Raw genomic sequence first — 15,655 nt, forward strand, 5'->3', positions numbered from 1 at the left:
AGGGGATCCGGCATTTTCCCCTGGCCTCCATGGACACCTCCATGCATGAATAAAAGTAAAGCAGGTCTGTTTTTTAAAAAGGTAACAAGAATGACCACATCACTCCTGCCACCCACACATCACACCTCCCTAGCTGCGATCAGGATCATGGTGGGTCAAGGATCTGCAGGGCTGTCCTGCCATTGAGTGGGATAATTAATTAATGTGTGCAACCCAGAACTCCCTTTAGAGGAACAAGTTTCATCCTGTCTTTGAACTGAAAGCAATTCAAGGTCTGTCATTGGCCTTAGAATAGCTTTAAACACCTCTCACATTTAAATTTAAAAGCACGTGAGCACAACACATTAACTTCTCTCTGAACAGCCAAATTTCAGTCATTTTTTTTCTCATTGAGAAAGACCAGTGCTGTGAGGCAAGGTAGCAGAGCTTGGTCTGTGGGAGCAGTGTGGGCTTGGGCACAGTCGTGCTGGGCTCTGTGCGCGGACTAAAGCTTTCTCAGCTCATTGTCAGAGTAGTGTCAATAAAACTGGGAAGGAATGTCTATATGCTTCAATATAAAGCCGTTAAATCAACTTAAATCCAGGAATATACCCATATACGTGATGGTAAATATGTTCTATAAAAGATAAATTGTCTTTTTAAAAAACTGCATGCATGTGGGCTATGCCATGTGTGTAGAGACCAGAGGAACTTAGAGGAACCGGTCGTCTTCTCCAGGTGGACTCAAACTCGGGTCAACAGACTTGGCAGCGAGTATCCTTACCCAGTGAGCCATCACAGAATGGCGCGTTCTTACGTCGGTGTTAATTTTCGAAGTGTCTAGTTAAGAGAATACAGTGGGGTTCTCAGGACTGCCTCTGAAACCTGTTTCCATATGCCATGGTTGAAGTTTGTGAGGAAATCCAGCCTCACACAGACAGGCCCTGGGAGAAGGGAGGACTATATTCTGCAGCCTTGTTCGATAAATGTGGGTCACCTTCTTGATAAAGGACAGTTTTGTTTCCGGGGTTTTTGTAACTTTTAATTAACAACTGACAACTAAGTGTATATACTCGATGAGCTCCAGTGTGATCCCTGCCTGCGCTGTGGGGTGATTAAATCCCCCTAGTGAGTACACACGCAAGCTCAAATTCTTATTATCTCTTGTGGTAAGAACATTAAATCTTTGCCAGAATTTTTGAACTCCACATTACTCTTGACGATAGTCAGCACATGGTAGAATGGGCTACTAGAAGTTATTTCTCGTAAGGGACAGACGCCATCTACCCGACAGCTCCACACTCGGCCCGTGGTGACCGCGGTCCTACACACTGGTCCTAGAGGCTGGACTTTGTAAGATCCACACAGACGTGGAATTTTGTAGTGCTTTGTCTTTCTGTGTGCACGGCTTATTTCACATGGGCCAGTATCTCTCACGGTACACTGGGTGAGCCCAGCTCAACGTTCTGTGAGTTTGGAGTCTGAATCTCACTGATGAAGTTTCTATGGTCTGTTGTGTGAGCCCCTCAGCCTGTGCTCTCATTCCGTAAGAACAAGATGGAGTCTTCAAGGGTGGGGGTTGTTTTTGTTGTTGTTTTTGTTTTTGTTTTTGTTTTTTTGCCTTCTGGGATGGAGTCTCTACTAGTGTCTTTTTCCCCCCCTTCACACCTTCCCTACCATCCCAGTACAGCACGGAAGGCTTCTCTCCAGCAGGACTGATCTCTTTAACACTTCGAGCGTCTTTCTTTGCCAGCTTTAGTGCTCTCCTGACTGAAATGTCTTCTGCAGGACAAATGAATCCATCATTCTTAAATTCAAAGTCTCTCATGCTCTCAGGGCACAAGAATAATGACTCCAGATCCTTGGCTAAAGTATCATAGAAATAGCTTCTATCACCAATCCTGACTGAGTCTTTATGCCCCTCTGTCACCTCATGAGCCTCCACTGTGTTCCTCTCAGCCTTCCCTTCTAAGTTCCCACTTGAGTGCCCTGTTGAGCTCTGCTGCTGGCACTGTTCTTTCTAACTGCAAATTCTAAACTTTTCTACACTCCATGGAGGGGAAAATACCAACGTTGCCACACTCCTAATACCAATTTCTGTATTAGTTTCTTGTTGCTCAAACAAAAGCAACGTAAGGGTTTAGTTTCAGCTCACAATTCAGGCTGCAGGCAATTGTTGTGGTGAAGTCAAGGTATCAGGATCTTGAACCAACTGGTATGTCCATAAGAAAGTAATGAACACTTCCTCGTACTCAGCTCACTTTCTCCATTTTATATAGTCCAGCATCCTTTGCACAGGGAATAGCGCCGCCCACGGTGAGCAAGTCTTACCATCTCAATTAACACAATCAAGTCCTCTCTCCCTAGGCATGCCTAAAAGCCTTTCCCTCAAGTGATTGTAGACTCTGTCAAGTTGAAATTACCACTGACCATCACAGAACCTTGGTGTCCTGCAAATATGTCCAAGACATGCAGGAGTCCTGACCCTACCTTCAGATCTCCTCACACAGTCTGTAGGTGCATACTACCATTGTGTTCTAGCTCCTTTCTCTGTTTCTGTGATAAAACATTGACCAAAATCAGTTCCAGGAGGAAAACGTTTATTTGGCATACAGGTTACAGCCCATCATCAGGAGCAGCTGAGGCAGGAACCGAAGCAGAGACCACAGGAAAACACTCAGCTCCCTTACTTATGTAGCCCATGCCCACCTACCTAGGGATGGCTGTGAGCTGAGCCCTCTCTCATCAATAAGCAATTAAGGAAATGGAAGCAATTATCGAAATGAGGTTCTCTCTTCCCAGATGGGTAAGGTTGACAGCCGACATTAGCCACCACACTCTGTAAAGTGTCTGTCACCTACAGATCTTCAGGGTACAAAGGACAAAGGGAGCACAACTATGGCTGTGACCCTGTCTCCTGCCGTGGTCCCACTCTTGAACATTCCCTCAAGGATACAGATCTGGTAACCAGCCACTTCTCAGCAGGGGAATCCCAAACTCTCCCATTTTCTAATCAAATACAACTAACAGTGTTCTCTGCCACTCCTATGATTATGTGTGCATGTGTGCATACATGGGTTTTCCCAGCCCCGCCCCAGGGGAGATAGAATTCTACACCAGCAGATGCCTCTAAAAGCACTGGCCAAGTTGGGCATGGTGGTACAGCCCTGTCATCTCAATACTTGGGAGGCAGAGTCAGGAAGACCAGGAGTTCAAAGCTACACAGTTTGAAGCTAGCCTGAGCTATATAAGATCTTGTCCTTAAAAAACTCGCAAGTGGAGGACTAATTTCACCTGGTTACTTGCTGACTTGCAACTAAGAAGGAACTAGTTTAAATTTTTCTCCCCTCCAACCCCCGCCACCTCCGGGCTTCATATTGTTCTCTGTTATAGAAGCTACTGTGTGTTGTAAAGAAAGGAAGAGAGCACAGTTAGCAGCAAGCTCACCAAAACACATCCTGTGTGTACACAACAGTCTATGGAAGCAGAGGCCACAACACATGCATTTCCTTCTTTAGCGTGTGTCAGGGATCCAAAGAAGGAATGAGTGAGGGAAAATCTTGGTCTGCTATTCGTGTGTGTGTGTGTGTGTGTGTGTGTGTGTGTGTGTGTGTGTGTGTGTGGCTTCTCTGTGCAAGCCTTATCCCTAGCCCAAAGAAGGAATGAGTGAGGGAAAATCTTGGTCTGCTATTCGTGTGTGTGTGTGTGTGTGTGTGTGTGTGTGTGTGTGTGTGTGTGAGGCTTCTCTGTGCAAGCCTTATCCCTAGCCATCTGCAATGCAAACCACTCTCTTTTAAAGTAAATAAACTATTGTTCTACTGTGGTTGGCACATTAAGCAGCTTTCATGGTCCATGAGTAGGTTATACTTTAGAGTTTTAAAACCAGGCTTTGATTTCTTACTGCCCAGCCTCTGCTGTTCCCATCACGTCAAGGAGCCCACACTTTATTTTCTTCCACTCCTCTTGCGTATTTATTTATTGTGTGTATGTGTATGCAGGCCCGAGGCTTTTCTGAGCATACTCCTCTCTCAACCATGAGCTCTCTGCCTATAGGGAGATCTGAAGCTTGTCCTCCCTTTGACTTCCTTCAGACCCCACCCAGGCCGGCAGCTCAGCAGTACTGGCTCCTGCTACCAAGATAACTGGATTCAGTCCCCAGAGTAATGGTAAAAGGAGAGAATTGACTCCTGCAAGTTGCATGGGTACCCCAGGCACGCACACAGGGAGAATAAATAAATAGATATGATTTTTAAAGCTACCTCAATACAACTTTGAAGGAAGCCCCATTTGAGAGAGTTCTTCAGCATCTGCACCTTCTCAGCAGATGGACCTTCTTTTATTTCAACTTCTTGGTAATGTGTACTTCAGCATATAGGGACTCTGGCTTCCAGACTTTGAATGTTATCTCCACCTAGGTAGACCCTGGCCACCTGAAGGTGTGGCCTGTCTCTGTCACAGCACCCTGCCTGGCATGGTTTGAACTGGAGGGCATCAGAATCTCCTCAAACAGGCTCCAAGGATAAGGTCACTATTTTCTCATGTGTGCAGGTCCAGGGATAGAATAGGCCCCAGGCAAAGTGAGACATGGGTAGACCTGCTCAGTGATATCACCCAAGCCCTGTCTGCTGTGGTTTCATCTGAAGGCACCCGGCTGGCCACCCAAAGCTCTCAGTGCATGCCTACCTGACAAGAACTGATAGGCGGAGTCATGAACATGTAATGTGGAGCTGATGTAATGCATGTGTGGGGAGGATGTGAACCCCAACAGGGAAGCAGAAGGGAATGGATGCTGGGCAGGCAGCCAAGAGAGTCCCTCTGCAACAGAGCAGTGTGAATCCGGGGGCTAGGGGGAGCACCTCCTAGTACAGTGTGCAAATCACCTTGTATAGCACTGAGTTTAAAATAGGAAAGACATTTTCTTTCCTGTTCTGTATGATATATGATAATGTAATACACTTGTGTGTGTGTGTGAATAAAGTACAAATACTATGTTGTGTTGTAATCAGAATAAATATGTACATGCACATTTTAAACACATAGAATTTGTAAATTTATTCAGTTAGCAAGGAACTATAAACTGAAGACTTACAGGTACAAGGCAGTGAGTGTTGTTGTTGTTTGAGACTGGATTTTTCTATGCATCCCTGGCTGTCCTGGAACCAGCTCTATAGACCAGGCTGGTCTCAAACCCACAGAGATCCACCTGCCTGTGCCTCGTAATATGGGCTATCACTGCCCGGCTAACAAACACCTTTCAAAGCTGTCCTATAATTCCAGTGCTTGGGAGACAGAGGCGAGAGGATTATGGGCATGAGGCAAGCCTGGGCTACACAGAGAGTTTCAGGCTAGCCTGGCTGGGTTACATAGCAAGACCCTTGACTCAGAAAAAGAGAGAGAGGAGAGAGAGATGGTGTGGTAGGGTAGAGGGGGAGGGAAAGGAGGAAGAGCAGAAAGAAGAAGAGAGGAGGAGGAAAGAAGAGGGGACTCGAGAAGAGGCAGGAAAGGGGGCTCAGCAGTTAAGAGCACTTGTTATTCTTGCAGAGAGCCCAAGTGTACATCAGAACACCCACATGGGGGGTTGGGGATTTAGCTCAGTGGTAGAGCGCTTGCCTAGCAAGTGCAAGGCCCTGGGTTCGGTCCCCAGCTCCGAAAAATAGAAAAGAAAAAAAAAAAAAAAAGAAGAACACCCACATGGATAGTTCACAACTATAACTCTGTCCTATGCCCTTTGCTAGCTTCTTGCTTGTGCATGCAGGCAAAACACCCATACATATGAAACAAATGTTTAAACTTGTTTTAAAAGAGAAGAAGGAAAAAGGAGGAGGGGGCAGAAGGAAAAAAGTAAGAAAGAGAAAGACAACCGGGGGGGGGGGTGTTGGAAGGCTCCTGGAGGCTTGAGGCTTGAGTCCCAACAGCCTAGAGCTTCAGCCTCACATAGGGTGGTTGTGATGAAATCATACGTTTAGATCAGCGAACAAAGCAAGGTGCTCAGAAATAGAGCCCCACTTCAGTCCACTGAGTGTGAGTAAAGGCAGGTCACCTTGACAGGGAGAGTAAACTTCTCCCAGCAACCCTGTGTCATCATGTGTCACAGTAAAAAACTGAATCAAAACAGGTCACGGCGATAAATAGACTAGCCAAAGTTAAGACTTCTAGGAGGTTGGGACAGGGACACAGGTGAGGAAAGCCAGAGCCAGAAACCTTGCTCCTTTGTATTCAGAGAGCATTCTGAGCTTTCAGAATACGCACTGTGAGTGCTTAGATCTCTAGTGGAGTAGCCAGGCTACTGATCCAAATATATGAAAGCAAACAGCACAAGGCCAAGGGGAAGGAGGCTGAGGACCCATGGCCAAATTACAGCACTGAACTTAGGAGCACTCTCCCCTTGCTTAGCCTTTGCAAACTAGAGCTCCAGGATGGTACAGTGCACAAAACCACACAAAGAAGCCCCAGGGAAAGGGGAGCCAAGGAAGAAGGGAAAACCAGTGTACTAATTGCTTCACTCATTGCTGTGACCAAGTGCCTGACAAAGGCCACCTAAGGATGGAAGGGTTTGCTTTGGCTCACAGTTGGAGGGGCTCACGGTTGGAGGGGCTCACAGTTGGAAGGGCTCACAGTTGGAGGGGCTCACGGTTGGAGGGTGCGGTCCATCATAATGGGTATGTGATAGCAGCAGGAACGTGTGGTCACATTGCATCCACCATCAAGTAGAAAGCGATGAGTAAATGCTCAACTCACTTTCTCCTTTTGATTCGGCTTGGCATCTCTCCCCTGAGGATAGTGCTGCCCACTTTGGGGTGGGTATCCCAATCTTTATCCAGGGATAAACTAGAAACTTCCTCATAGATGTGCCCAGAGGTTTGTCCGCTGGCTGATTCTAGACTCTCAAGTTGGCTGACAGTGCTAACTATCATAAATGGAAGAAAAGGGAAACAGTACAAGACCATGGAGAAGGAAAGTCCTTCTTCAGTGAGCTACAGTGGACTAGCCCCAACCATATCATTCATTCAGTCAAGAAAATGCCTTGTAGACTTATCTATGGGCAATCTGATGGTGGCATTTTCTCCATTGACGTTTTCTCTTCCCAGATAACTCTAGCTTCTATCAAGTTGTCAAAAGGCCTAACAGCAGGTATGGAACGCCTACTGCCAGAAGATGCTAGAGTCCTGGTAATACTGTGGTTAAAAGGAAACCAGTCTCCCCCTTCCAGAACTTCCAGTCCTGTGGGGGAAGCTTGTGTGATGACATAGAACTGGATTGAAGCTACAGAGAAAGAAACTAAAGCTTCTAGAAGGCTGTTGAAGTAAATCTTCACAGCCTGAGAGGGAGAAGGAAAAGACACAGAAAACACAAACCATAAGAGGGTGTGTTGGCCGGGGAGAAACAGTTTGAAACTGGAAAGGCTTAGTTTGAATAATGGTGTCTGGCTTCCAAGAGCACAGTGAACCAGAGAACATGGTGGAAGCATATCATATGGGGGTGGGGGGTGCCTGAGCTTACTGGCAGTTTTCTCTTTGCCCAGTTTATTCCTTCTGGCCCTGCCTATAGGATGGCGCCACCCACACTGAGGGTGGGTCGGCTCTCACAGAGAGGTGGTGGCACAGCCAAGGTGCGTCACTAGCCCGGGTGCTTCTCGGCCCAGTTAGGTGACAATCAGCATCGCTCATCACAAAAGTTCACTCGAACCTCATCCAAACTGAAGATGGTTGCTCTGTCGTGATTAGGGAACTGTGAAAAGGTAGCCTACAGAACGGAGAAAGCATTCACCAACCAGGTGTCTGGCAGATGATTATATCCTGAATGCAAGTTTATCCTTTGTTTTGCTGAACACTGTGTTGTTCAGGCTGGCCTCAAACTCCTGGGCCTAAGCAATTAATCCTCTTTCTCCAGCTCCAGAAGCAGAGACGGCAGGTGCACACCATGGTGCCCAGCTTTAACGTAGGGGACTGAGGAGATGGCCTCGTTGGTAAAGTGTTCGCTACACATTCATGAGGACCTGAGTCCAATTCCCATAAACGGGTGGGCATAGTGGAACGTGGCTCCTCCTGTAATCCTCGTGGTGAAGAGTCAGAGACAGGAGGTCCCTAGAGCTTACTGGACAGCTAGTCTGGGTTCATTGTATCAAACACTAAGGTGGAAAGCCAGGCGGTGGTGGTGCACATCTTTAATCTCAGCACTTGAGACACAGAGGCAAACAGGTCTCTTTGAGTTGGAAGTCAGCCTAGTCTACAGCGTGAGTTTAGGTTCAACCAGGGCTATGCAGAGAAATCCTGTCTCAAAACAAACAAACAAACAATACACACACACACACACACACACACACACACACACACACACACAATAAAGGGGAAACGTTTTAGGTTTTACATATCTTGAATTTGAGAGACTATATATGTAAGTACAGTAATTTATATAGAATTCTCTTTCTCTCTCTTTCTCTCTCTCTCTCTCTCTCTCTCTCTCTCTCTCTCTCTCTCTCTCTCTCTCTCTGTCTCTCTGTCTCTCTCTCTCTCCCCCTCCCTCTCCCTCTCTCTCCAAGGTCTCTCTATCTAGTCCTGGCTGTCTGCCTGCCTCTATAGAGTTGTTTCTAATCTTATTTCATTATTTTCATTACATGTCTATGTATGGGTATATTCATGTGAGTGCAATGCCTGCAGAGGCCAGAGCTGTCAGATCCCCTGGAGCTGGAGTTCCAGCTGCGCGTGTGCCATCTCGGAGCAGGTGTGGCCTTGCTGGAGGAAGTGTGTCACTAAGGGGTGGACTTTGAGGTCTCAGAAGCTCAAGCCAGTTTGCTTTCTGCTGCCTGCAGATCTGGAGGTAGAGCTCTCAGCTCCTCCAGCACCATGTCTGCCCGGACGCTGCCAGGCTTCCCACCATGATGATAGTGGACTGAACCTCTGAAACTGTAAGCCAGCCCCAATTAAATGTTGTCCTTTTAATAGTTGCCATGGTCGTGGTGTCTGTTCACAGCAGTAGGATACTGACTAAGACAAGCAGTAAAGTGCTCTTGATGACAGAGCCATGTCCTCTTCATATAGAATTCTTAAATATCGCACTGGAAACTAAGGCATTCGATTGTAGGCAAATAAAGAAATTATCGAAAAGAAGCCACCAATCAGATAAACTGTGAAGAAGAGAAGTGTCATAGTCACTGTTCTGTTGCTGCGAAAAGACACCATGACCAGGGCAACTCTGATACAAGAACGCGTTGAATTAGGGACTTCCTTGCAGTTTTAGAGGGTTAGTCCATGGTCATCGCAGCAGGCATGGTGCTGAAGTGGTAGCTGGGGGCTTTACATCCTGATCTGTAGGCAGCAGGGGAGAGGGAGTGGGAGGGGCTGGGCCTAATGTGGGCGTTTGAAACGTCAAAGCCCAGTGACATACTTCCTCCAACCAGGTCACACCTGCTCCAACAGGCCACGCCTCTTAATCCTTTTCAAACAGTTCCTCTAACCAGAAACCAGCATTCAAACATATGAGCCTCTGGGTATTCTCATTTAGATCGCCACAGGAAGGTAAGAGGGGAGAATCAGAAGAGGATTCCTGGTAAAGACAGAGGGGGCCCCGTCCCCAGTAATGGGGAAGAGGAGCAAATCCTGTGTCATTGCTACCCTGCCTGAGCAGTGGTCTACCCAAGGAACAAGCAGGAGTGTCCGACCTTGCCAGTGAATCAGATGCCATCATCTACCAGCAATTGAGTACAAAACAAACAAGCAAGCCACACTTGGTGGCACATCTTTAATTCCACTGTGCAGGAGGCAGAGGCAGGTAGATCTGTAGGAGTTCAAGGTCTACATGTCAAATCCAGGCCAGCCAGGGATACGTATTGATCCCCTGTCTCTCTCCAAGAACAACAAATCTTGTACTGTTTGAAGTAGATTGGGGTTTTGTGTTAGGCAGCATTCACAGCTTCAGGAACAGGTGTAGCCCAGGGTAGCTCCATGCTAGCACGTTTTACACCCAGGGAGGCTGCCATGGTAGCCAGAGTCACTCAGAGACAGTCAGAGACGAGCAATGACTTCGGGTCAGTGCGCTAAATAATTGAGGGGCTCCTTTTCCTGTATTTACTGTCAATTTTTTCTTGGCAGTAAGTAGCTATTTAATGTCTCTTTGTTTCTTAAGGCAGAGCAACCTCGTAGAACCTTGGTGCATTAAGGGTACTTTTTAGCAGTTGTTTTGTGATTGTGCATCCGGGTAAAGCTTTTCCTTCCAAGTTATTCAGAATACTGTATTTCTCATTCTCCAGGCCAGTTATGTAACAGATCTTAATAATTCAGCACTTCTCACCAGCCAGGACGCCACGTTTGTAAGGGCTCCGTTTTTTGCAGGCATCCCTTCAGAGCAAATTGTTCTTCTCACCACACTAGAGCCCTGGAACTTCAAATTGGCTGAAGAGGCAAAGGCATATAGGTAGAAAGGTGTCCTGTGGTCACACGGTAGCAAGGGGAACACCCACCATGCCTCTCTGTCGCCAGAAGAACCATGCAGGTCCCCTGGGGGGATTGGCCTCAGATGGGCTGTCAGGAAATTTGAGGTGCACGGTTTATCTGGTTTTTCTAATTCCAAACCCAGGTCCTGACCGACTGTGATGGATGAGCGCACACCCCTCTTTCTCTATGGGGATAATACCAAGCCCTTCCTTCCCCCTCTTCCCTGCCCTGGCTCCCCCTCCCCCCCCGCCCAGAGCAGCTAAAATTAAGTCTGACAAAAAGTCTGCCGAGACCTTAAGAAAACATTGCCATAGAAGGGCAACTGAGGACCACCAACTTTAAAAAGTTCCTGCCCATGAATTGACCTTCTTTGGACCCTGTAGGTATTCATGCAGGTATCTAAGAGCTTTGAAGGCCATTGACTTCTTGAAAAGGGCCGTATGATAGAACAATATTTCATCTGCCCTTTCCTATTGCTCCATAGCTGTCTTTCTGAGAAATGTGTTTTCTTGCCAAGTAAAAAATCCATGACATAAATTTGATTTCACCAGCTTATTACATAGAAATACTTCCATTTCAGGCTGCTGCTGGACATCCAGTGTTGAGGGAGGAGTGGGCCCAGGAGCTGGATAAGTGTGGTTTCCATTCTCTTATTGAGGACCACTTTGTAGAGAACACAGCCCCTGCCTGTTTCCTGCCCATGTTAGTCTCCAAGACCATCTCTTCAGTTTGTAAGGTGACATTGATGGACTCCTAACCAGGAAGGACCCAGGAAAGGGGGGACTGGGGTAATGGCTCAGAAGATAAAAGGGTGTACTGTTCTTTCAGAGGACCCTGGTTCAGTTCCCAGCACACACGTGGTTGCTGACAACCTTCCTTAAGTCCTTTTCTGAGAAACCCAGAGCCGTCTTCTGGCCTCTGCAGATATGGGCACCAGGCCCACTCATTTTAAGCTTATACATTTTAGCATACACATTTTAGGCATATACACTTTAGGCATACACATTTTAAGCATACACATTTTAAGGCAAAACTCATAAAATAAAAATAAGCTTTAAAAAAGAATAAGAGATTTTCAAAAACATCGCCAACATTACCACAAAAACAAGAAGGTAAAATCTGAGGTGTGGGACTCGGGCAACACGTATGCATTCATCACCAACCTTGCTCTTTCGAGATAACAAGGTGTAGGTACACTTGCCAGACACACTGTGGGGTGGCCACGTGGCTTTAATGGAAGCTGGATCCTCACGTACTGTTGGCAAGTGCCACACCATGGTGGTGTAACCCAGATGGGCTGTTCCTCAAATGTTAGCCATGAAGTAGCCAGTAGAATATGACCCAGCAACTCTACTCCTCGGTATTTAACCCCCCAAAATGGAAATACATGTCCACACGGACATGAATGTTTGTAACAGCCAAAAGGTAGAAAACTCCCAGATGAAATGTTCACCAGCTGAGGGAGGGTCACACCAGGACGATGACCCCTTGTGTATGACATCTGGAACCAATAGAGACAAAAGTGGATTAGCCCCACGGTGGGGGTGAGCAGCCAGCAGGAAATAAGATAGTGGGTGCACAGTTTCCCTTTGGGACAGTGAAAAGATTGTCAACTTGGTTGCCTGACTCTTAATCCACTGAAAGTCACTGCACTACAGGGTAAGCTATTTTTTCCAGTAAATACATTCATGAGTCCCAATTGTCATTTCTTCCACAAAATTGGCTTGACTCATGGGGGGAAGGCAGTGTGCTATCTTAAGCAGGATGTGGATTCTGGCACAGGCAAGATTCAGAGCAGGTCCACTACCATCAAGGTCCCTCAAGGTGACCTTTCATAAAAGTCATGGTCACTTTTGTCCACCCCTGCACTCCAACCCCTGGCATACAGTAATTTGACCCCGGTTTCTATAATTGTGTCATGACATGAAAGCAATGTATGACCCTCAGAAATGGCTTTAATTTGACTCGGAATAATTCCTGTGAGACTTGTCCATATTTTATTTGAGACAGGGTCTCACCATGTAGCTCTGGCTGGCATGGGACTCACTCTGTAGACCAGGCTGGTCTAGAACTCTCAGAGATCCACTTACCTTTGCCTCCCGAATGTTGAGATCAAAGATGTGCACTACCATGCCCAGTTTTTTCAAGTTTTTGAACAGATAATTGGTGGACCTTTAGAAGTTTTGGTGTGATGTGCTGTGGCATAGATGGTTTGGGTGTTGTAACCGTCAGCCATCAAATAGCATCTGTAATTCCCAGTTGAGGCTCTTAGGAAGGCAGCTGCTGGGAACATTCTTTTTTTTTTTTTTTTTTTTTTTTTTGGTTCTTTTTTTTTTTTCGGAGCTGGGGACCGAACCCAGGGCCTTGCGCTTCCTAGGTAAGTGCTCTACCACTGAGCTAAATCCCCAGCCCCGGGAACATTCTTGTATCCTGTCAATGTGTCCATTGTCGCCCCGTGATTAATACTCAGGAAAACACCTGATGTGTGATTTGTAAGTGCACAGCTTCAAAGGAAACTGGCAAGGTGTTTTCAGGGCATTCTTTCATTCTGGTTTTTCTTTTCAAATTTATATTTAATTATGTGCATGTGTATGCAGGTCTCTCTGTGTCTGCCCGCATGAGTGCAGGAGCTCTCCCAGGCCAGAGGTGTCAGATCCCCTGGAGCTGGAATTACAGGCAATCATAAGCTGCCTGAGAGTGCGGGGGTGGGGGTGGGGGTGGGGGGGCACTTAGGTCTTCTGGAGAAGAACAGCAGGTATTCCTAACTGCTAAGCCATGTCTCCACCACTCTCTGTTTCTAGCCATCCCAGAGTGCAAACCGGTTCTGTTTAGTTCTGTCCTCACCTGCACTGGATACAATCAGTGTGTGCTTCATCCTGATGGGTGTGTGTTGACAGCTCGTGCCTTGGATTTACACGACTCTCCTCGATGTGCTTGTTGCCGGCTCTGTCCCACCCGCTCCTGGTGAATTGTCTCTCCATTCTTTCTGTCTGCTTTTCTCTGAGTTTTCAGCATCCTTTTATATTCGAGACACCAGTCATTGGTTAACTGTGTGGTTTGCAAATATTTTCTCCCGCTTTGTAGATTTAAGTTATCAAATTTTCCCTTTTATGGAGAATGTTTTCCATCTGAGATTTTCTCGATTGTTTTCCTAAAAGGTTCACATGCTAGGACCATGACCCAATTTGCGCTAACTTGCAGATAACATTGGGATAGTTTGGGTTGTCCTCGTTCGTGTGTTCTGACGGTTGATAACCAGTGCCCACTGGTAGTTAGGAGTGTGCCTTCGTGCAGTTGTCAAAGCATGGTTCACATATTAGCTTGGATGCATTGCTGGTGTGCTGTTGGCAGTTATCTGTTTCTCTCTAATATCACATAGTCCCGATTACTGCCGCTATACTGTAAGCTTTTTAAAAAGAGATTCGCTTTGGTCTGTTGGGTTTCTGAGACAAGCACCTTTTCTTATTCTGGGGGCAGGGGCGGGGGTGTTGAGACAGGGTTGAGACTGACTGTCCGGGAATTAGCTCTGTAGACCAGGCTGCCCTTGAACTCAGAGGTTGGCCTGCCCCTGCATCCCTAGTGCTGGGATTAAAGGCCACCTCACCCAGCCTGCTTTTATTGGTTTGTAATGTCTGTGCATTATGTATCTCTCTGTGGGTTTGAGCAATGAAGGTGAGTGCACAGAAGCCCCTGGACCTGGTGTTGCAGACAGATGTAGGCCATGGATGTGGGTGCTGAAGTCCTCTTCAGGAGAGTGGTGGGTCCTCAGCCCCTGCACCCTCTCTCTGGTCCTCACTGCAGGGTTTAATAATGGGAAACGTGACCCCTCCCACTTGAGTCTAGGTGTTCCAAAGCTTGCACCTTCCTGTGTGAGGTATAAAATCGGCTTATTTGTGTCTACAAAACAGAGTTCCTGGGATTTTGACAGGAAGTGAAAGAAACCCAGAGATGACCTTGGTGGCCCACATTTTTATGCTGGGTCTTCCTGCCTCTGAATGTGGGGTGCCCCCCCCCACGCCTGTTACCTCTGCATCCACCTCACCTACTGTGCACACTTTAGATAGAAACTCTGTGTGTGGTTCCTGTGTTTATTTTACGTATTAACTTTCGTGGCAGAGACTGTAAACAGCATTTGATACCAGCTCCCACATAGTTGTTTTTATTATACCAGATGCGGTGTGTTGATCCTCTGCTCTCCCTCATCTTCCTGATTGTAGAAGTGTGGTTTGTTTCCAGAGTCTGGGGCTTTATGCACAGACAGTCTACAATTCGGATGGTTCCGTTTCTTTCTTCCTACGTAGTGTGTTTTAATATTTTTAATTTTTTCCTTTGAGAACTTCATACATGCATACAATATATTTTAAAGATTTTTTAAAAATTGTATGTCTATGGGTGTTTGCCTTTGTGCACATCTGCACACAGTGCCTCCGAAAGCCAGAAAGGGTACCAGATCCCTGGAACTGGAGTTACAGTTGTGCGCTGCCATGTGGGTAGCAAGTGCTCCTAACCACTGAACCACCTCTCTACCCCCAACTTACAATGTCCTTGGATCATATTCCTCCCTCTCCCGCTCCAACTCCTCCTCCAGCCCCCTCCTCACCTTCTCCTCCCAACCTCAGACCCCCTTTTCCAATTTGCCTTTTATTCCTGGTACTTGGCTAAATGAGACAGAGCTCTGAAACTGCTCCGGAACTTAAGAAGTGTTCAGTTTTTTCACTACAAAGCAAGACAAACTGCTTTTTTTTTTTTAATCGCAAAACAGCTTAACAAAACCGTTTTGGGTTTTTGTTTTGTTTTTTGTTTTTTGTTTTTGAGAGGGGACACTTTAGATTTAGGAATTGACCCATCTAAGGTTAAAAGAGGTCTCTACTTCCTGCTTCTGGGCTTGTAAAATTGACAAGTTCCCTCCCAGGTCGGTGGCCCGGCAGGTGCTGGCCGTCGGCAGCCTCGGGCCCTAACCGGCAGCAGACGGCTGCCAGCCTCGCCTGCCTGCCAACCAGAGTTGGCGATAGGGAAGTCTCAGATACCCAAGTCCAGGGTGACGGGCGTGCCCGGGGCCAGATTTAAATTGTGTGAACTTTTGGCCGCAAGCTGCGGCGGTGAGGAAAGAGCGAGCTGCGAGCGGAGGAAGCCAGTTAAGAGATCCGCCGCGGGGAGAGGGGGGTGGGATGGAAAGCACGCGAAAGCGCGGGCGACGCGCGGCCCCGAAGGCGGCCTCGCCTTTTAAGGGAGCGGTACGCCGCCGG

At 47.0% G+C, this 15,655-nt stretch overlaps 1 protein-coding gene across 20 annotated transcripts in view; it reads left to right on the forward strand.

Moving 5' to 3' along the window:
* Positions 1–15,655, forward strand: part of Prkag2 (protein kinase AMP-activated non-catalytic subunit gamma 2) — a 241,245-nt gene that overhangs the window by 178,848 nt on the left and 46,742 nt on the right. For 3 of the 20 annotated variants that reach the window (XM_063286396.1, XM_063286394.1, XM_063286395.1), the window contains exon 1: positions 13,139–15,643. The exons of 15 other annotated variants lie outside the window; for them this stretch is intronic. In XM_063286396.1, the coding sequence (XP_063142466.1) occupies positions 15,578–15,643 (66 nt within the window). In that variant the 5' untranslated portion in view covers positions 13,139–15,577. Of the gene's footprint in view, positions 1–13,138; positions 15,644–15,655 lie in introns of those variants that run through there. 2 more of the 20 variants (XM_063286398.1, XM_063286397.1) reach the window with 2 other exon arrangements.

Source organism: Rattus norvegicus, chromosome 4 (genome assembly GCF_036323735.1).
Source record: "Rattus norvegicus strain BN/NHsdMcwi chromosome 4, GRCr8, whole genome shotgun sequence".
NCBI lineage: Eukaryota > Metazoa > Chordata > Mammalia > Rodentia > Muridae > Rattus > Rattus norvegicus.